Here is a 21177-nt window from a genome sequence, read left to right on the forward strand (position 1 = left end):
GCACAAAATTAGCAGTAATATTGGCCTTTCTAATTCTATCTGCTGCATATTGTTCCACCTCCTAGTTCCAATCGCTGGACACTGCAGAATTATTATTTTATTCTATGCAGTTCTCTATACACCCTTACACTGACAGGTTGACTAGATTTTGAACTTCTGATCTGTGCAGTCATGAAGGCAAGCACCGGTTACTCACCACACTCCATGCTTAACCACACTTAATGAAGAGAGTGGCTTGCAGTAGAGTTTTTCTTAATTCCACGCAGACTAGCACATTGATAAAGATGCTCACTGCACAAGCCCCATCATTTAATTCAACTACACAGCTCTACTAGGGAAGATCAAAAGTTCTTGTCCACAAACCGAAGCAGGAAGACTGACTGTAGCAGCTTTCCTCATCAGGAGGAGAGACTGAGGGAGAACTTTCTCATTCCACCAGAAAGGCACATCATTGAATCTTTGGCTGCAATCACACTACCATTTTTGTGGCACTGCAAAAGCAAAAGCAGCAGTATAACTTAGGTCTGATCAGCAGACTGACTCTATAGAACAACTCAGTAGCGATGAACACTTCCCCACCCCATTCTCTGGCAGCTTGAGGCCTCAAACTCCACCCCCCCCCCCCAATCCCCGAGTCCAGGTTCTAGGCTGCAGCGTCAGAGTTCGGTTGTACAGAAAGAGGGTCTGTGGAATGTGTTGCCTCGTGATTCTAATGACATCTTGATCCGGAGGTGCTAAGATGCATCAGGCCAGCAAGAAACATCTGGTCGTTTCCCCATCACACACACAGCATGTGTATGTCAAAATCTCAGAGACTAGAGAACAGTATGGCAGCATAAACCTGATTGACGGGAGTGCCGAACACTCACAGACGATACATTCTCGCCTCGCCACGTGCAGTATAACTCCACCCACAGGTGCTCAACCGAGGAAGCAGAAAAGCTTTGGTTGGAGGTTACAGTGAGGGGACAAACTGAAGACATTTCCAACTCACCAGCCGTAGATTGTAGACTGAGGTCCTCTAATGGCTCCAAGGAGTGTTGCAGCTTCTGCAGGGTATACTGTGTGTGAGAAATATTAAGAGTTTCACACTTAGTCATCTAAAAAGGGCGACAGCCAAAAGAAAAATATCTTTACAAATATACACGAATGCTACATTAGTGAGTCCCCTTAAGCTGGTGCATGTTGGCTCACAATTCCCAGAGTAACAGTCTCTGCTGCAATACCAGTGGAAACTGGCAGAGATTAAAGACTTCCCACAGGGAAGGAAAAATAAAGAGGGAGCAGTCAGTCCAGCCTCCTTCAGTTCACGCCCCCCCCCCCTCCCTACAACACTGGTAGAGCCCCAGAAACAGACTGACCACTCACTCCCTTGAGTGTGAGACAGTGTGGAGAAGGAAAAATAAAATCACAAACCAATTTATTACACGTCCAAGTCTAGATGGGTAAAAACTATAATTGTACTGTTTTGTTATTGAAAAAAAAAGTTCAAGTTGGACACAGTATGAAAATTTCACACCTCCACTGTTACATTTTACTGAAATCCCAGTGACTACACTGATGTCAGAACTTACAGTATAGAAAATGGATCCCCGAAGTTTCATACCTCCAGACATGCGTGAAACAGCTGGGCCAGCCTTTCATCCTCAGGCAAATCCGTGCTGATACCCTCACAGATCTCTGAACAAATGGATAAAGTTGAGAAGCTAGAGGTACAATGTGCATTTAAAAACTATTCAGGAGTTTCCAATTTTAAAGTATTTATGCTCCTGATATAGTAATCATTTAAGGAAATGCATCAATTATTCTGAATTTTTAAACAAAACTCCAGCCTCATTTGTTCAAGAACAGCCATTATGTTATGAGCGACATTAGCAGCTTTCAGCTGCACATTTGGGAATTGTCTGATTTAGACAATCAGCACCAAGTGACAGTAATCCCAGGCTACACATATTTATTTATGCTGCAATATTTCATTGCCGTAACTGCTCACCTTCTGAAAGAGCTGCAGAGGAAGGTCAGAATTTAAGAAAACTGGTTTGAGCAGCAAAGAGCCTGAATTATGTAGTTTATTTCTCAACTGGATATCTCCAGATTGTGGTTCGGAATGAAGCCAGTTACACCACTCACTCATTACACTGGGCAAGGTAGCATAAAGAAAGAACTTGCATATACAGCACCTTTCACTACCTGAGGATGTCCCAAAGCGCTTCACAGGCGATGAAGTATTTTTGAAGTGTAGTCAATGTTGTAATGTAGAAAATGCAGCAGCCAATTTACACACAGCAAGGTCCCACAAACAGCAATGAGATAAATGACCAGATCATCTGTTTTGGTGATTTGTTTGAGTGTTAAATATTGGCCAGGACACTGGGAGAACTCCCCTGTTCTTCTTCAAATAGTGCCGTGGGATCTTTTATAACTACCTAAGGTAAGGAGAGTTACCCAACCTAAATCTACAGGACACTGAAATATTTACGGTGCCTCCAGACAGTGGGGTCACTACCAAAGCCCTGCAAATACTGTATTCCATCAGTGACCTACTTGACTACATGGTTGCCAGATTATCTTTATACAACAGTGAAGCACCATTACATGCTGTGGGGTCCACATCCATCCTCTTACTAAGCAAAGAACGTGTCAAGCAGGCTGTGGATGAAGGAAAGAAGCATATGTTCTAAATCCCTTCAAATTTGGACATGGTTTACCATTAACTGTTGATTTAAAATGGTCCGTTACATTTTTCCAATGAAGGTGAAATTGATACAAAAAGCAGATGAACAAACTGCAAGAAGGAATGGGCCACACAGACCGCACCTGTTGTTCAATCGATTCTCTCTGGTCAAAAGCTGGTGTTTCGGTGTTCTACTAAAGTCCAACTGCTTTACTCAATTACTTTACTTAGATTTTTTTTTTAAAAATTTCAGGCTTCTTTATGATCTGGGGACAGTGCGTGAAGAAAGGAGAGAAAAAAAATCCTAGTCCGAATTATATGTTTTTCTCCCCCTCTCTTGAAGACACTGGCCTAGAAATTTGTTTGCAGGAACAATCGCTGTGCCCAAACGGGTAGGACTGAGGCACACCAGATACCGGCGAGCTGTGGAGGCCTGCTGAAACCGGGAAAGGGAGGGCGAACCGGGAGGGGAGCGATCGGGAGGTGGGGGTTTGACTCCTGCTCCTCCCGGCTCCACATTCAGGTAAGTTTTTTTGAACAAACTTACCTTTTTGATCGCAGCCTGCAGCGGTCCCTTTACAGACCGCTGGATAGTCTGCATGTAGACCTGGTTTTTCTGAGTGCAGCCGGCCCAGGGGCCTCAAAAAGGCGTTTGCAAAGGGCCAAACGCCTGTTTCAGGCACTAGCCCCTGGACATCTATTTTTTTTGCCTATACGAATATGGCGGATGGCACACTTCCGGCTCGTAATGAGTGTGCACTTCCTGCTCTCTATATTGGAGGCTTAGGCACCCGTTTAGCACCCGAAAAACTGGCGTGGCACCATTGAATTTCTACATCAGTCTTTTGCTGCATCAAGGTTCTACCTTTCCACAACTTACTCATGTTGTTATTCTTCACGTTGTGAGCCTGGACTGAGTGTCAGAAAGCTATTCAACTACGAAGGACATCATATTTCAGCCCGACTCTATTCTCACCAGATGTCCGTTCACGTACACTTTTCAGTCGGAGACACTGGATAGTGATCAGGAACACTGAGGCACATTAGAAGTCTCATGCAGGAACACACAGAACAAAGGAATATATAGGCCGGGAACAACCATTTTGGCCCATCTGGTCGACCCCAGAGTTCACAAGCACAGGCTGCATCCATCAATTGGTGTGCTTGCCAAATACCTGGCCAACTCCCTCTCACATTACAGGTGTTGTCAGCCTCGATCACCTCCCTGGCCAGTAAATTCCAAACATTCACCACCCTCTGTACGAAATGTGACCTGTCTATTCACCTTTCCTCTTCCAAGCTTCATCCCATGCCTATTCTGGTCATTCCTGGGCCACGGTAAAGTTTCTCAGGGTTTAATTTGTCGGTACTCGCAAGGGTCTTGAATACATCAAAAGATGCCCTCTCACTCTTCTCCATCGAAAACTGATGCCAAGTGTTAGATGGGCAGTCCTTTGCTGCACATTTTCCAGGGCCACGATATCCTTTCTGAAATATGATGACCAGAACGGCAGATGGAAATGAACCAATGTTCTGTGTTGGCTCAGTATCACACCCTGTGGTTTCTGTTCTATTTCATCCACTATACAATCCTATTTATCATTGCTACGCTCTGTGTAGATGGTTTCAACACTCTGGCCACCAATGCCCACAAGTCCTTTTCCTGAGCTGTATCCTGTGGACAAACAGCTTATAGTTTATAGTTCTGTTTTTTACCAAGGGAAAGACAAATGTTTGAAGCTCTGTGACCCCTGCCCCAAACACTGGTACAAGTATAATTGGCCCAACCTAGAAGACCTGTTGCCAAGGAATCAGAATGATTAATATAACAGAAGGATATAAAAACGGCAGTCCATAACTTATTGAAGATGCAAGGACCTGTAACAGTGCGCCCACAAAAATCACACTTCCAAATCTTTCGCTGATAGCACCTCGTGTGGAAGGATGGATTCAAACTTCCATCCAGGACAAAATAACAAAAGAGAAAGGCATAAACTCCACAATGAGGAGCTACCACGTGTGCTATTGGAGTAAAACAAAACTTGAGATGTTCCCAAAGGTAATGGAAAACAGAAACACAGCAAGGGCTTCGACAACAAACAAGCATCAAATGTTACATCTTGCAAAAGATTACAACAGGAGGAGCACGCAGAGATAGTGAAAGGACAGTTCATTCCCCAAACTTCTCAATGCCAAAGAATGAACTCTGTGGTACTAAGGCGTTTTCTCCCTCCTTTGCACAACACAGCTTCTACAGACAGGAGGACAGACCTATCTTCAGGACTCTGCCAACGCTGCACCAAATGCAGCCCCTGGCAGGAATACAACAGCAATCACCTCAGTTCTCTCCTACGCCCCCCAAGCTAGGGAACTTGCTCAACTCGACTTGGTGCTTCTCATAGTAACCTAGCGCTCTGCGATCTGGTCAATGCAGTCAATACGGATCGCAGAAGCACCGACAAACTATAGATCTGAAATACACTGGCCATAATTATTTAAAGGCAAGGTGGGCTCTAGGAAAAATCCGTGACAGCCCAGAAGGTGGATTGCCCACAAGGCATTTATTTATGCTGCTGGTGGGAATTTGACGATGGAATGGCCAAGCCACTCATCCAATAAACCTGCAAATAATTCCATGGAAATATTTCTCCAGTGCACAAAACAGAGGGAACTTTGAACAGGTGGTACAGGGCTGCATGCAGCTAGGTTGATCGCTCCCATACTCCATGAAAGAATCTCAAAACAAAAGGGCAGGAATTAAGCCGGTTTCTCACTGCAGATACCACAGAGTAGTTTTCAAAACTGGTACCGTGTTTGGTAAACAGGTAACTCTCATCCTTCCTCACCTGTAGCATCGCGGTGGATCGGTGGCAGAGATTTCCGCCCTTTACCACCCTTAAAGCTGGAGCGTCGCCACGATAGTGACCGTGACAGTGGGCTTTTTTTGAGCCGTGTGTTGGAAGATGCTGCCTGACTGACCTCAGCTTCTCCAGTGGGGCTGGCATGGGTCATCTTGCTGACGTTTTGGGGATTCAGGTCATGCTTTTGAGAGACCACGCTGGCATCGGCACACTGACCGGTGCTTGGTCTAGCACCACGCTGGTTACGGATGCTCCTCCTTTGTGGCGTTTCTTCCTGCTTAGTGGTGTGTTCTAAAAAAATGAAACAAAGTGAAGAGAAAATTCAGCAACAATCAACACAGAAATTTTCCTTCGTGGACTGCACCTGACTGAACAAAAATTACTTCATAAAGAGGCACAGTTGCTTCCTTTCTCGTCTGTCTCTTCTCTTCCTCGTCATAACAGAAACTGAAGAACTGAAGGCAGCGAAAGGATCCCACTAGCTGTTTCCTGCATGTGAGGCAATAATGGAGTGAACATGTATTGGTACTAATTACTGGACTAACTGTGCTTCCAGTCCCAGTACTCTGCTACCAAATTCTTGGTCCAGAACTGTTAACTTTGAACTCTGCAGTCATGGTGATTGAAATGCTGAACATTAATTATGGGTTAATGTTCACAACAGCACCTGTATTCCCTATTGCATATTTGTGCAGTGCTTATATCTGGAATAGACTGAAATGCTACAATATACATTTCCTGCCAATAGGGTGTTCTGTTCACTGAGGTCACCTGGTTGCAGAAACCCAGTCCCGGACCTTTGTGCATTTATATAGCACCTTCCACCTCCTCAGGACGTCTCAAAGTGCTTCACAGATGATGGACTACTTTCATAGTGCAGTCACTGTTGTTATGTAGGCAAGTGCAAATAACATTTCTCACCAGCAGTTATACAAAAAGCCTTGGGAAAGGATAAGTGCTCTCTAAAAAGGTGACGTGAGATTAGCAAATTCAAAGTGCTATTTAAGTGAGGAAGGAAAAGGATAAAAACTTCAGTTCCTTCTGAAGATCCACTGTGAATGCAACTAAAGAGAAAGAACCACCACCCAAAAGGCTCCTGGAGGTAACACAGAGTGAAGCTGTTGACTAAGTTCAGCATCAAGTGTCACACATAGCAAATGTTACAAGAGGAATTTTAAAGCAAGTTCAGCCATAAGGAGACAGGTAATAATGTATGGTTACAGAGTCAAGCCATGTGAGCAATAAGAGAGGGGGAGTAACATTTTCAGTGGAGCACGGAAACGTCACGGAAAGCACATGCAAAGTGCCACATACTCATTATTGCGTGCATTCTCTTACTTAACACGTGATCATATTTATCCGCTTCAGTACCAGTTACTTTCTAAAAACCGTGCCTTCTGCAAAAGTTTTTAACTGTGCATGTGGGAGGTGATTGAAACACAGTTCTTGTGAGTACTAATGACTTAAAAATGGTTTGTCAATGTTGAACCTCTTGGTGTTTTCTGTTCATTTTTGCCAGTCATTAAGAAAAGTTTAAGACACGTGGTCATACCACAAGGGAGGAAAAGAAAGCAACTTTTGCACTGACATGTTCGGAAATTGGGGTTAGCGCTATTTTAGAAGAAATTCCTTGCAGACACAGGTCAGTTAATATCTATCATAAAGCAATACAACACATGCAGCTACAAAAAAAAATCTTTGTTTCATTAGCGGAGGCAGATATAGTTCTGAATCATAAACAGACTCCCCCTCCTCCAATTCCTTTAAAAAAAAACTATTGATCCTACATCTTTTGAATTGGTCACACATTTATCATATGGAACATTTTATAAAGCACCTAGTAGTCACAAAGGATCACTGACAGAATGTTCAAGTAACCGGATGGTGCGGCCAATTAGAACACTCACCTTCGCCTCTAAGAACTACATATTGATCCAGGCCAGAATGGCACCGTAAAGTACAAACTGGCTCTATTTAAACAAGCATACTAAAGTATAAAAGAGGGAAGCTTTATTATGAAGGATAGAAAAGTCTTAGCCTGGGTAAAAGATCTTCTTGCTTCGATATATATAAATAAAAAAGAAATGCACAGTTTATTACACAAAACAAGACTTTGCAGAGGGCTAGCTGGGAAGATTAGAATAGACATGGACAATGGTGATTCCAGAGAGCCTGTGAAATAAAATACTTGTGATTATCATCATCGCACTATTTTAACAGTCCTTCTCCGAAATGTTCAAATAGCTATCGTGTGGCAGTCTTACCTCAAAGTGCATTTATACCACATTTAGTGCGTCACACAGACTTTGGATTCTGTGGATTCCGTAGTAGTTCATACATCAACCCAAGCAATGGCATAGACAACCATGTTTATATTAAGTGCTATTTTTGGAGCTATCAAGCAAGGAATATGGATGGCCACCACTTCCTTATTCGTTCTTTCCCTTTGTTATCTTGCCCCCCACCCCGCCATACATTGTGGGGTCCCCTTACCCACTTTTCCCCTGGGATCAGTGAAGGAAAAATTTTACAAGCAAGTTTTAAAATGGGGGATAAAATATCTTCACGCCAGCAGCCATAGGGTGCACACATGCAGCTTAAAAAAAAAGATATTAGCTCTGCAGGAAACTGACGCACAGAATTCCATGTGGAACAAGGGGAAATGATTGAGTAGTATTCTAGATGCATAAAATATGGGAGCAAACCATTTGCGCCTCTCCAGGACTTTAGTTTTTCAACCTAATTTGGTGTCCTAGGAACATAGGAACAGCAGTAGGCCATTCAGCCCCTCAAGCTTGTTCCGCCATTCTTTTAGATCATGGGGTATGCGTACCACCACCTCAATATCCCTGCGTACCAGGAATGAGGGGCTTCAGTTACGTGGAGAGAGTAGAGAAGCTAGGATTGTTCTCCTTAGAGCAGAGAAGGTTAAGGGGAGATTTAATAGAGGCATTCAAAATCATGAAGGATTTTGATAGAGTAAATAAGGAAAATGTTTCCAGTGAAAGAAGGGTCAGTAACCAGAGGTCACAGATTTAAGGTAACAGGCAAAAGAGCCAGAAGTGAGATGAGGAGAATTTTTTTCATGTAGCAAGTTGTCATGATCTGGAATGCACTGCCTGAAAGGATGATGGAAACAGATTCAACAGTAACTTTCAAAAGGGGAGTTGGATAAATACTTGAAGGGGAGAAAATTGCAAGGCTATGGGGAAAGAGCAGGGGAGTGGGACTAACTGGATAGCTCTTTTAAAGAGCCGGCACAGGCGTGATGGGTGAATGGCCTCCTCCTGTGCTATAAGATTGGATGATTTACCCACCTTTGCTCCATATCCCTTGAAACCCATACCTAACAAAAATCTATTGACCTCAGTCTTGAAAGCGCCAATTATCCCAGCATCCATAGCTCTTTGGGGGAAGAGAGTTCCAGATTCCCACGACTCTGTGTGAAGAAGTGCTTCCTGATTTCACTCCTGAATGGCCTGGCTCTAATTTTAAGATTCTGCTCCCTTGTTCTGGACTCCCCCAGAGGAATTAGTTTCTCTCCATCTACCCTGTTGAATCTTTTTTATCATTTTAAACAACTTGATTAGATCACCCCCAACCTTCTAAACACAAGGGAATACAAGCCAAGTTTATGTAACCTGTCCTCATAATTTAACCCTTTAATCCCCAGTATCATTCAAGTGAATATGCACTGCACCTCCTCAGAGGCCAATATATCCTTCCTGGTGGATTTTATGTTCCTAATGGACTTCAGACTTGGTCGAATTAACATGGGAATCCAGTATCTTGCCTCTTCCAATAGTATTCAATTTGGGTAGTTAGTTCAGCACCTAACACTCTGGATTTGTGACTATCTCCTATTACATTTCATGGCATTACACAGATATCCTGCAGGTTTTAAAATAGCATAATAGCACTAATGCAAGCAAATCATTCCCAATGAACCCAGACAGCATCAGTATATATAGAACCACTAAGTTCTTCAGAAAATTAGATGGTAGTTCAGATCACGAAAGCCCTTCAGTCCTTTAGATGACTATAAAAGGCCTATAATTTTGCCAAGAGTAGTAAGCCTGAGGATTGGGAGATTTTTTAGAAACCAGCAAAGGGTGACCAAACAAATTGATAAAAAGGGAGAAAATAGAATATGAAAGTAAACTAGTAAGAAATATAAAAATGGATTGTAAGAGTTCCACAAGTATGTAAAAAGGAAGAGAGTAGCAAAAGTAAATGTTGGTCCCTTAGAGGCTGAGACAGGAGAAATTATAATGGGGAATAAGGAAATGGCAGAGACGCTAAACAATATTTTATATTTGGCTTCATAGTAGAAGACACAAAAAGCATACCACAAATAGTGGGGAACCAAGGGGCTAATGAGAGTGAGGAACTTGAAGTAATTAATATCAGTAGAGAAAAAGTACTGGAGGAACTAATGGGACTAAAAGCCGATAAATCCCCTGGACCTGATGGCCTATAAGGGTTCTAAAAGAGGTGGCTGCAGAGATTGTGGATGGTTATGATCTTCCAAAATTCCTTAGATTCTAGAACAGTCCCAGTGGGAAGGTAGTAAATGTAACCCTGCTATTCAAGAAAGGAGGGAGCGAAAAAAAACAGGGAACTACAGGCCAGTTAGCCTGATGTCAGTCTTCCGGAAAATGCCGGAATCCACTATTAAGGAAGCGGTAACAGGGCACTTAGAAAATCATATGACCTGGCAGAGTCAACATGGTTTTATGAAAGGGAAATCATGTTTGACAAATTTATTAGAATTTTTTGAGGCTGTAACTAGCAGGGTAGATAAAGGGGAATCGGTGGATGTAATATATTTGGATTTTCAAAAGGCATTCGATAAGGTGCCACATAAAAGGTTGTTACACAAGATAAGGGCTCATGGGGTTCAGGGTAATATGTTAGCACAGATAGAGGATTCATTAATGGACAGAAAACAGAGAGTAGGGATAAATGGGTCATTTTCAGGTTGGCAGACTGTAACTAGTGGGGTACCGCAAGGACTGGTACTTGGTCCTCAGCTATTTACAATCTATATTAATGACTTAGATGAAGGGACCGAGTGTAATGTATCCAAGTTTGCTGATGGTACAAAGCTAGGTGGGAAAGTAAGCTGTGAGAAGGACATGGAGTCTGCAAAGGGATATAGACAGGTTAAGTGAGTGGGCAAGAAGGTGGCAGATGGAGTATAATGTGGGGAAATGTGAGGTTATTCACTTTGGTAGGAAGAATAAAAAAACAGAATATTTTTTAAATGATGAGAAACTATTAAATGTTGGTTCAAAGAGATTTGGATGTCCTTGTACAAGAGCCACAAAAAGTTAGCATACAGGTACAGCAAGCAATTAGGAAGGCAAGTGGCATGTTGGCCTTTATTGCAAGGGTGTTGGAGTACAAGAGTAAGGAAGTCTTACTACAGTTGTACAGGGCTTTGGTGAGTCCTCAATTAGAATACTGTGTGCTGTTTTGATCTCCTTATCTAAGGAAGGTTATACTTGTCTTGGAGGTGGTGCAACGAAGGTTCACTAGATTGATTTCTGGGATGACAGGGTTGTCCTATCGGGAGAGATAGAAACATAGAAAGATTACAGCAAGAAAGGAGGCTAGTCAGCCCATCGAGTCCGCGCCGGCTCTATGCAAGAGCAATCCAGCTAGTCCCACTCCCCCGCCCTATCCCTGTAGCCCTGCAAATGTTTTCCTTTCAAGTACTTATCCAGTTCCCTTTTGAAGGCCATGACTGAACCTGCCTCCACCACCCAGTGCATTCCAGATCCTAACCACTTGCTGCATAAAAAAGTTTTTCCTCATGTCACCTTTGGTTCTTTTGCCAATCACCTTCAATCTATGTCCTTTGGTTCTTGACCCTTCCGCCAATGGGAACAGTTTCTCTCTATCTACTCTGTCTAGACCCTTCATGATCTTGAATACCTCTATCAAATCTCCTCGCAACCGTCTCTGTTCCAAGGAGAACAACCCCAGCTTCTCCAGTCTATCCACGTAACTAAAATCCCTCATCTCTGGAATCATTCTAGTAAATCTCTTCTGCACCCTCTCTAAGGCCTTCACATCTTTCCTAAAGTGTGGTGCCGAGAACAGGACACAATACTCCAGTTGTAGCCGAACCAGTGTTTTATAAAGGTTCATCATGACTTCCATACTTTTGTACTGTATGCCTCGATTTATAAAGCCCAGGATCCCTTATGCTTTTTTAACCGCTTTCTCAACCTGCCTTGCCACCTTCAACGATTTGTGCACATATACCCCCAGATCTCATTGTTCCTGTACCCCTTTTAGCGTTGTGCCCTCTAGTTTATATTGCCTCTCCTCGATCTTCCTATCGAAATGTATCACTTCGCATTTTTCTGCCTTAAATTCCATCTGCCATGTGTCAGCCCATGCCACCAGCCTGTCTATATCCTCTTGAAGTCTATCACTATCCTCCTCAGTTTACCACCCTTCCAAGTTTTGTGTCATCTGCAAATTTTGAAATTGTGCCCAGTACACCCAAGTCCAAGTCATTAATATATATCAAAAGCTGTGGTCCCAGCTCTGACCCCTGGGGAACATTGCTGTACGCCTCCCTCCAATCCGAAAAACAACTGTTTACCACTACTCTCTGTTTCCTGTCACTTAGCCAATTCTGTATCCATGTTGCTACTGCCCCCTTTAATCCATGAGCCACAATCTTGATGATAAGCCTACCAAGCGGCACTTTATCAAACGCCTTTTAAAAGTACATATACACCACATCAACTGCATTGCCCTCATCTACTCTCTGTGTTACCTCATCAAAAAACTCTATCAGGTTAGTTAAACACGATTTGCCTTTAACAAATCCATGCTGGCTTTCCCTAATCAATCCACCCTCGTACAAGTAACTGTTAATTCTAGCCCGGATTATCGTTTCTAAAAGTTTCCCCACCACTGATGTTAAACTGACTGGCCTATAGTTGCTGGGTTTATCCTTACACTCTTTTTTGAACAAGGGTGCAACATTTGCAATTCTCCAGTCCTCCGTATCTGCGGATGTTTGGAAGATTATGGCCAGTACCTCCGCAATTTCCACCCTTACTTCCCTCAGCAATCTAGGGTGCATCCTGTCCGGACCGGGTGACTTATTTACTTAGGTAGCTTGCCTTTCAAGTACCTCTTCTTTCTCAATTTTTAGCCTATCCAGTATCTCAACTATATCTTCCTTTACTGAGACTCTGGCAGCATCTTCTTCCTTGGTAAAGACAGATGCAAAGTACTCATTTAGTACCTCGGCCATCCCCTCTGCCTCCATGAGAAGATCTCCTTTATGGTCCCTAATCGGCCCCACTCCTCCTCTTATACCCGTTTACTGTTTACATGCCTGTAGGAGACAGGATTTCCTTTTCTGTTGGCTGCCAGTCTATTCTCATACTCTCTCTTTGCCCCTCTTATTTCCTTTTCCACTTCCCCTCTGAACTTTCTATATTCTACCTGGTTCTCACTTGTCAACCTGACATCTGTCATTCGCCACTTTTTTCCGTTTCATCTTACTCACTATCGCTTTTGTCATCCGTGAAGCTCTGGCTTTAGTTGCCCTACCTTTCTGCTTCATGTGAATGTGCCTATTCTGTACCCGAACCATCTCCTCATTAAAGGCTGCCCACTGTTCAATTACAGTTTTGCCTGTCAATCTTTGATTCCAATTTACCTGGGCCAGATCTGTTCTCATCCCATTGAAATTGGCCATCCTCCAATTGAGTATTTTTACTTTAGAGTGGTCCACGTCCTTTTCCATAGCTATTCTAAATCTTAGGATACCATGATCGCTGCTCTCTAAATGCTCCCCCACTGATACTTGCTCCTCTTGGCCCACCTCATTCCCTAGAACCAAGTCCAGCAATGCCTCTTTCCTCGTTGGGATTGCGTAGAATGGGACTATACTCTCTGGAGTTTAGAAGAATGAGAAGTGATCTCATTGAAACATATATGATTCTGAGGGGGCTTGACAGGGTAGATGCTGAGATGTTGTTTCCCTTGGCTGGAGAGTCTAGAATTAGGGGGCATAGTCTCAGGATAAGGGGTCAGCCAATTAAGACTGAACTGAGGAGGAATTTCTTTACTCAGAGGATCGTGAATCTTTGGAATTCTCTACCCCAGAGGGCTGTGGGTGCTGAGTTGTTGAGTATATTCAAGGCTGAAATTGATAGATTTTTGGACTCTAGGGGAATCAAGGGATATGGGGATCAGGCTGGAAAGTGAAGTGGAGGTCGAAGATCAACCTTGATCTTACTGAATAGTGGAGCAGCTAATAGGGCCGTATGGCCTACTCATGCTCCTATTTCTTATGTTCTTTAGATCACATCCTTTCAGAATCCCAACGACCTCTTGTTAAAGCATGGAGCTGTTTCGTAAATGAGTCGAGGATCTTGGGCTTTACCTGGCAACTCCTTACACAGAAAGTGCTCAACAGCTGAAAAGAAATTATTTTCTAGTTCTGTCCTAAATCTGCACTTCACAAACCCTGAACTTGTGCCCTCTTGACCCGCTGCCCTGGAATATCTGATTTACTTTATGCAATTAAGTGTCTTATACATTTCTTTAAAGGTCACCGTAAACACTTGAGGCTAAAAAGACCTCCTTGTAGCTTTTCCCTTTGATACTTTAGTTCAGCTTCATTGTTCTCCTCTGCACTGCCTCTACAGCCTGGATGACCTTATGTAGTGGCAACCAAAGCTATACATAATACACCAGGTGCAGCCTGACCAGGGCACTGTGCAGCTTCAGTATGACCGCTGGAGATTTGAACATAATCCAGCTCGCTATTGCTCTGTTTATTGCTGCCTCATACTGTTCAGATGTAGTGAGCAATGAGTTAACTAACACTACTAGGTCTCTTTCAACTTGCCTGCGGCAAAGTCTATCCACCCATTGAGTAAACATGGCTCCTATTTTTACTTCAAATACGCAGTACCTTGTGTTTGTCCACATTGAGCTTTGTTTGTCACTGATTTGTTCCGGTGCAATCCCTATTTGGCCCAGTAGATTTAGCCCATCTTTCCAGAGGAACGCTCTGTATAATCCTGTACTTGGCCCAACGTTCACCCTCTCTCTACAAGCTTTATAAATTTTCTCTATCTCCTTTTTTAACTTTCCCTTTGAACCACTTGGGAACATTTTGATTTGCTTTGCCCTTGCGGCACTTGGGTATGTAATTGCCTTGCATGTCTCCACAGAATGTTTGTGAAGGATATTGCTGTGCGTTCAGTGAACATATTCTTACCAGGTTCCCCAAGCTTCTGATGTCTGGTACATCTTTTTTTAGGTGAGGAACCCTATTTGAAAAAAAAAATGTTTCACTGTGTTTTGTTAAGATTAGCTGTTATTACAGTTTGTTCAGAATGAAGATCATTTCACTGCTGATCTACAAGGTCACTATATTGTATATCGTGCAAAATTATTTGTGCTGCCACTTTAAGCATTTGTATCAAACCAAGTTTTAAAAAGTTAGAATGGGGAAATATTCCAATTCAAAATAAAAGATAGACTGTAAAAGTTTGGTAAATGAGTGTAACATAAAACTCCCATATTGAAGTGTTTTTTTAAAATTTGTTCATGGGATGTGGGCGTCGCTGGCAAGGCCAGCATTTATTGCCCTTGAGAAGGTGGTGGTGAGCCGCCTTCTTGAACCGCTGCAGTCCGTGTGGTGAAGGTTCTCCCACAGTGCTGTTAGGAAGGGAGCTTCAGGATTTTGACCCAGCAACGATGAAGGAACTGCAATATATTTCCAAGTCAGGATGGTGTGTGACTTGGAGGGGAACGTGCAGGTGGTGTCGTTCCCATGTGCCTGCTGCTCTTGTCCTTCTAGGTGGTAGAGGTCGTGGGTTTGGGAGGTGCTGTCGAAGAAGCCTTGCATCCTGTGCATGGTACACACTGCAGCCACTGTGTGCCAGTGGTGAAGGGAGTGAATGTTTAGGGTGGTGGATGGGGTGCCAATCAAGCGGGCTGCTTTGTTCTGGATGGTGTCAAGCTTCTTAAGTGTTGTTGGAGCTGCACTCATCCAGGCAAGAGGAGAGTATTCCATCACACTCCTGACTTGTGCCTTGTAGATGGTGGAAAGGCTTTGGGGAGTCAGGAGGTGAGTCACTTGCCGCAGAATACCCAGCCTCTGACCTGCTCTTGTAGCCACAGTATTTATATGGCTGGTCCAGTTAAGTTTCTGGTCAATGGTGACCCCCAGGATGTTGATGGTGGGGGATTCGGCGATGGTAATGCCATTGAACGTCAAGGGGAGGTGGTTAGACTCTCTCTTGTTGGAGATGGTCATTGCCTGGCACTTGTCTGGCGCGAATGTTACTTGCCACTTATCAGCCCAAGCCTGGATGTTGTCCAGGTCTTGCTGCATGCGGGCTCAGACTGCTTCATTATTTGAGGGGTTGCGAATGGAACTGAACACTGTGCAATCAGCGAACATCCCCATTTCTGACCTTATGATGGAGGGAAGGTCATTGATGAAGCAGCTGAAGATGGTTGGGCCTAGGACACTGCCCTGAGGAACTCCTGCAGCAATGTCCTGGGGCTGAGATGATTGGCCTCCAACAACCACTACCATTTTCCTTTGTGCTAGGTATGACTCCAGCCACTGGAGAGTTTTCCCCCCGATTCCCATTGACTTCAATTTTACTGGGGCTCCTTGGTGCCACACTCGGTCAAATGCTGCCTTGATGTCAAGGGCAATCACTCTCACCTCACCTCTCGAATTCAGCTCTTTTGTCCGTGTTTGGACCAAGGCTGTAATGAGGTCTGGAGCCAAGTGGTCCTGGTGGAACCCAAACTGAGCATCGGTGAGCAGGTTATTGGTGAGTAAGTGCCGCTTGATAGCACTGTCGACAACACCTTCCATCACTTTGCTGATGATTGAGAGTAGACTGATGGGGCGGTAATTGGCCGGATTGGATTTGTCCTGCTTTTTGTGGACAGGACATACCTGGGCAATTTTGCTAAAACCTTTGGCAGATGCAGTTCAACCTTGAAAATTAACAACTGATTTGCCAAATTTAGATTGTATGGGACGGGGTGAAGAAGGGAACCTGATCATGCCCTCGCCTGACAGACAGACACACACACACACACACTTTCCAGCAGGCATCACAATCACAAGAGGAGGATTTCCCCCTAGCCTAGGGATACCGAAGCCAATCTTAGCACTGGTTGGCTGAGATAAGCTAACTCAGACAGGACCAGGCGTTGAAACTGGGATTGTTCTGTTCTGCAAGGCTCAGCTACTCTTGGGATAAACTTGCCGAGCCATTGGAGGAGACAACACTCCTTCTTTATGTCCCTTTCCATACCAACATCATTTGATGCAAAGAGGATGCCTAACCGATTCTTCCTTCCTGTTTACCCCTGACCCAAGAGTGTCAAAAGCGAACACTGGGAGAAAAGGGTGGAGCAATGTTGACATCACTTATTTTGATGAGCACAAAGATTCAAAGAAATTTTTAAAGAATGCGCTACTGACCTGATCTGGTAGTGGTGTACTTTGCTTGGCATTCCGGAGTCTGGTTAGCAACAGAACAGAAATAGACCATAAATTGAGTTTTAGATTTAGAGCTAGGGCTTTCTCAGGAAGCAAAAATCAGTAAATATTTCCCAAAAGCAAGCTCAATACACTCTGCCTCTCACATATTACTTCAAGAAAGAACTTGAATTTATATAGCATCTTTCACAACCACAGGTTGCCCCAAAGCATTTTACAGCCAATGAAATACTTTTAGTCATTATTCTAATGTAGGAAATGCAGCAGCCAATTTGCACACTGCAAGATCCCACAAACACCAACAAGATAATGATCAGTTTAACGTCTCATCGGAAAGACGCCATCTCCAACAGTACAGCACTCCATCAGTACTGCACTGAAGTGTCAGTCTAGATTATGTACTCAAGTCTCTGAAGCGCGGCTTCAGGAATCATAGAAATTTACGGCACAGAAGGAGGCCATTCAGCCCACCGTGTCTGCACCAGCTGAAAAACAGCCATCCCACTTTCCAGCTCTTGGTCCATAGCCTTGTAGGTTACAGCACTTTGATTTGGGGGAAGATGTATGAAAACATACACTGCATTGCAACCTTTGGAAACTGCCATTTGCAGTGAACACTAAATAGATAGAGTTGGAAAAGGATTGGAATTGTAGGAACAACATTAAACTGTATTGGTTTCATTCAATTTCTCTTCAAACAGGTATTAATCTATTTTAAGTGTATTGGTATTAGCCAGTGGGTAGCGCGCTCGCCTGAGTCAAAAGGTTGTGGGTTCAAGCCATGTGGCTTGATAGTGAGAAATTGGCCATGTGTTGATAGTTAGGAAGAAAGCTGTAGACTGCAGGAAGATATCAATGGACTGGTCAGAAACATGAAGGGTGGAATTTAAGTTTGAATCCACGTGGAATAAGTCGGAGCTGGAGACAGTTGCTGAGGAAAGAGATGTGGCTGTGAAAGCGAATTTTAGAAGAAACTTCATGTTTCGGACCCACCCGTGATTAGATATCTCCACGATATTCAGCGTTCCTCGAACCACTGCTCTCGTTGCTTCCCGAGATCCATGCTCAATGCCATGCGTCACCGCATGGACGCTTTCAACCTCTCTCTTCAGCAGCACCGGTACTCACTCTTTCTCAGAGCTGTCCTAGTCCGCAGTTCCATTTCATTCTTCGTCTCATCTGGCACTTTACCAAAAAACTTTTTTCTTCCTTTCAGGTGTCAAGGACCACAAGCTTCAACAACTCTTAGATACCAACACCCCTCTTGATCATTCTTCCCCTTCACTTTTCTCTGACCCTATCCCTCCCTCCAATCTCACCCTTTGTCACGTTTTCACTATCCCCTCTGACCTTCCCCTCTCTGACCCTGAACGATCAGTCCTCAGCAAAGGCCTTAGCTTCATCCCCTTACGCCCCCACCTCAATGAATTTCGAGCTCGACATGAAGCTGAGCTCTTCTTCTGTCGCCTTCGCCTCCGCGCCCACATCTTTGGCCCGCGTCTTCCTTGAACGGAGGCCCAACCAGTCCCCATCCACCCTCCTCTGCCTGGCTGAACTTGTTCTTACGTTGAACAACTTCTCCTTTGACTTCACTCACTTCCTCCAAATAAAAGGTGTCGCTATGGGAACCCATATGGGTCCCAGCTATGCCTGCCTTTTTGTGGGATATGTGGAACATTCCTTGTTCCAGTCCTACTCAGGTCCCCTCCCTCACCTCTTTTTCCAGTACATTGGTGACTGTATCGGTGCAGTTTCCTACTCTCGCCCCGAACTGGAAAACGTAATCAACTTTGCTTCCAATTTCCACCCTTCCCTCGCCTTCACATGGTCCATTTCCGACTCTTCCTTTCCTCGACTTCTCCCTCTCTATTTCTGGGGATAGGATGTCAAACAATATCTATTATAAGCCCTCTGACTCCCACAGCTACCTTGATTACACTTCATCCCACCCCGCTTCCTGTAAGGACTCTATTCCCTCCTCTCAGTTTCTCCATCTCCATCGCAACTGTTCTGACAATACCACCTTCCGCACCAGTGCTTCCGATATGTCTTCCTTTTTCCTCAACCGAGGATTCCCCTCCACTGTAGTTGACCGGGCCCTTGACCGTGTCCGTCCTATTTCCCGCACTTCTGCCTTCACCCCTTCCCTTCCCTCCTAGAACCATGATAGGGTCCCCCTTGTCCTCACCTTCCATCCCACCAGTCTCCACATTCAACATATCATCCTCCGCCATTTCCACCACCTCCAGCAGTATCCCACCACCAAACACATCTTCCCCTCCCCTTTCAGCATTCCAAAGGGACAGCTCCCTCCGTAACATCCTAGTCTACTCTTCCATCACCCCAACACCCGCTCTCCTCCTCATTTCACCTTCCCGTGTGAGCACAGGAGATGCAACACCTGCCTCTTCACCTCCTCCCTTCCCACCACCCAGGACCCCAAACATTCCTTCCAGGTGAAACAGCAGTTTACTTGTACTTCTTTCAATTTAGTGTACTGTATCCGCTGCACAAAATGCGGTCTCCTCTATATTGGGAAGACCAAATGCAGACTGGGTGATCGCTTTGCTGAACACTTCCGCTCTGTCCACAAGCATGACCCTGAACTGCCGGTCGCTTGCCATTTTGATTCCCCTTCCCACTCCGACTCTGACTTTTCTGTCCTCGGCCTCTTACACTGTTCCAATGAAGCTCAATGTAAGCTCGAGAAACAGCAGCTCATCTTTCATTTAGGCACTTTACAACTTTCCGGACTCAACATTGATTTCAATAACTTCAGATCATAACCACTGCTCCTATTTTTTTGGTCAACTAGTGCTGGTAACGTTTCTGCTGCTGCCATTTATAGTTACTCCTGATCAATCTTTTCTTTCTTAATCTGTCCCATTACCACCTTCCTTGCCTTGCACCATCATCCCTTTTGTCATTTAATCACTCGTGCCCTCTACCCTATCACAGACATTCCCTTTATTTCCTCCCCTCCTCTACCTCCCCCCCCTTTCCCTGGCTCTGTACTTGCTCAAAAACATTAACTCTTAACATCTTCCAGTTCTGACGAAAGGTCCTCGACCTGAAATGTTAACTCTGTTTCTTTCTCCACAGATGCTGCCTAACTTGCGGAGCTTCTCCAGCATTTTCTGTTTTTATTTCAGATTTCCAGAATCCGCAGTACTTTATTTTTGACAGGAGTAGGCCATTCAGTCCCTTGAGCCTGCTCCGCCCTTCAATTAGAACATGGCTGATATGCACCTCAACTCCATTTACCCACCATTGCTCCATATCCTTTGATATCCATTTCTAATAAAAATGTATCTATCTCAGTCTTGAAAGCTCCAATTGAGCTAGCATCCAGTCTTTTGTTTTGGGGGGTGGGGGGAAAAAAAGAGTTCCAGATTTCTAATACCATCTGTGAAAAAGTGCTTCCTGATTTGCTCCTGAATGGTCTAGCTCTAATTTTAACATTATGTCCCCTTGTTCTTGATTCCACCACCAGAGGAAATAGTCTCTGTATCCGCCCTATTGAATCCTTTTAACATTTGAACACCTTTCAATTGTCCATACTCAAGGAAATACAAGTCAAGTTTACGCAACCCTCCAACAAGATGCGTGCAATTACAAGATTTCATGATATACCGCTATCTTAAATTTTCTAAGTGAAAGAAATTGAGGACAAATATACGTATTCACAGTAACATAAATTACAGCAAAAGCAAAATACTGCAGATGCTGGAAATCTGAAATAAAAACAGAAAATGCTGGAACTACTCAGCAAGTCGAGCAGCATCTGTGGAGAAAGAAAAAGTTAACGAGGTGCAACACCTGCCCTTTCACCTCCTCCCTTCCCACCACTGAAGTTTATTTGTACTTCTTTCAATTTAGTATACTGTATTCGCTTCTCACAATGCAGTCTCCTCTACGTCGGGGAGACCAAATGCAGATTGGGTGACCGTTTTGCTGAACATCTCCGGTCAGTCCGCAAGCACGACCCTGACCTGCCGGTTGCTTGCCATTTTAGTTCCCTGTCTCGCTCCCACTCTGACCTCTCTGTCTTCGGCTTCTTACTTCGTTCATAGAATCATAGAAAGTTACGGCACAGAAGGAGGCCATTCGGCCCATTGTGT

At 44.1% G+C, this 21177-nt stretch overlaps 1 protein-coding gene across 1 annotated transcript in view; it reads right to left on the bottom strand.

The window, feature by feature from the left end:
• The window catches only part of LOC137304543 (Kinetochore-associated protein DSN1 homolog), a 49457-nt gene that overhangs the window by 19303 nt on the left and 8977 nt on the right, over positions 1 to 21177 (bottom strand). The window contains exons 2-6 of the mRNA XM_067973185.1: positions 17039 to 17078; positions 14801 to 14852; positions 5521 to 5826; positions 1607 to 1680; positions 995 to 1061 (exon numbers count right to left, since the gene is read on the bottom strand). Of these exons, the coding sequence (XP_067829286.1) occupies positions 995 to 1061; positions 1607 to 1680; positions 5521 to 5826; positions 14801 to 14852; positions 17039 to 17078 (539 nt within the window). The remainder of the gene's footprint in view (positions 1 to 994; positions 1062 to 1606; positions 1681 to 5520; positions 5827 to 14800; positions 14853 to 17038; positions 17079 to 21177) is intronic.

The sequence above is a fragment of the Heptranchias perlo genome, chromosome 37, assembly GCF_035084215.1.
Source record: "Heptranchias perlo isolate sHepPer1 chromosome 37, sHepPer1.hap1, whole genome shotgun sequence".
Taxonomy (NCBI): domain Eukaryota; kingdom Metazoa; phylum Chordata; class Chondrichthyes; order Hexanchiformes; family Hexanchidae; genus Heptranchias; species Heptranchias perlo.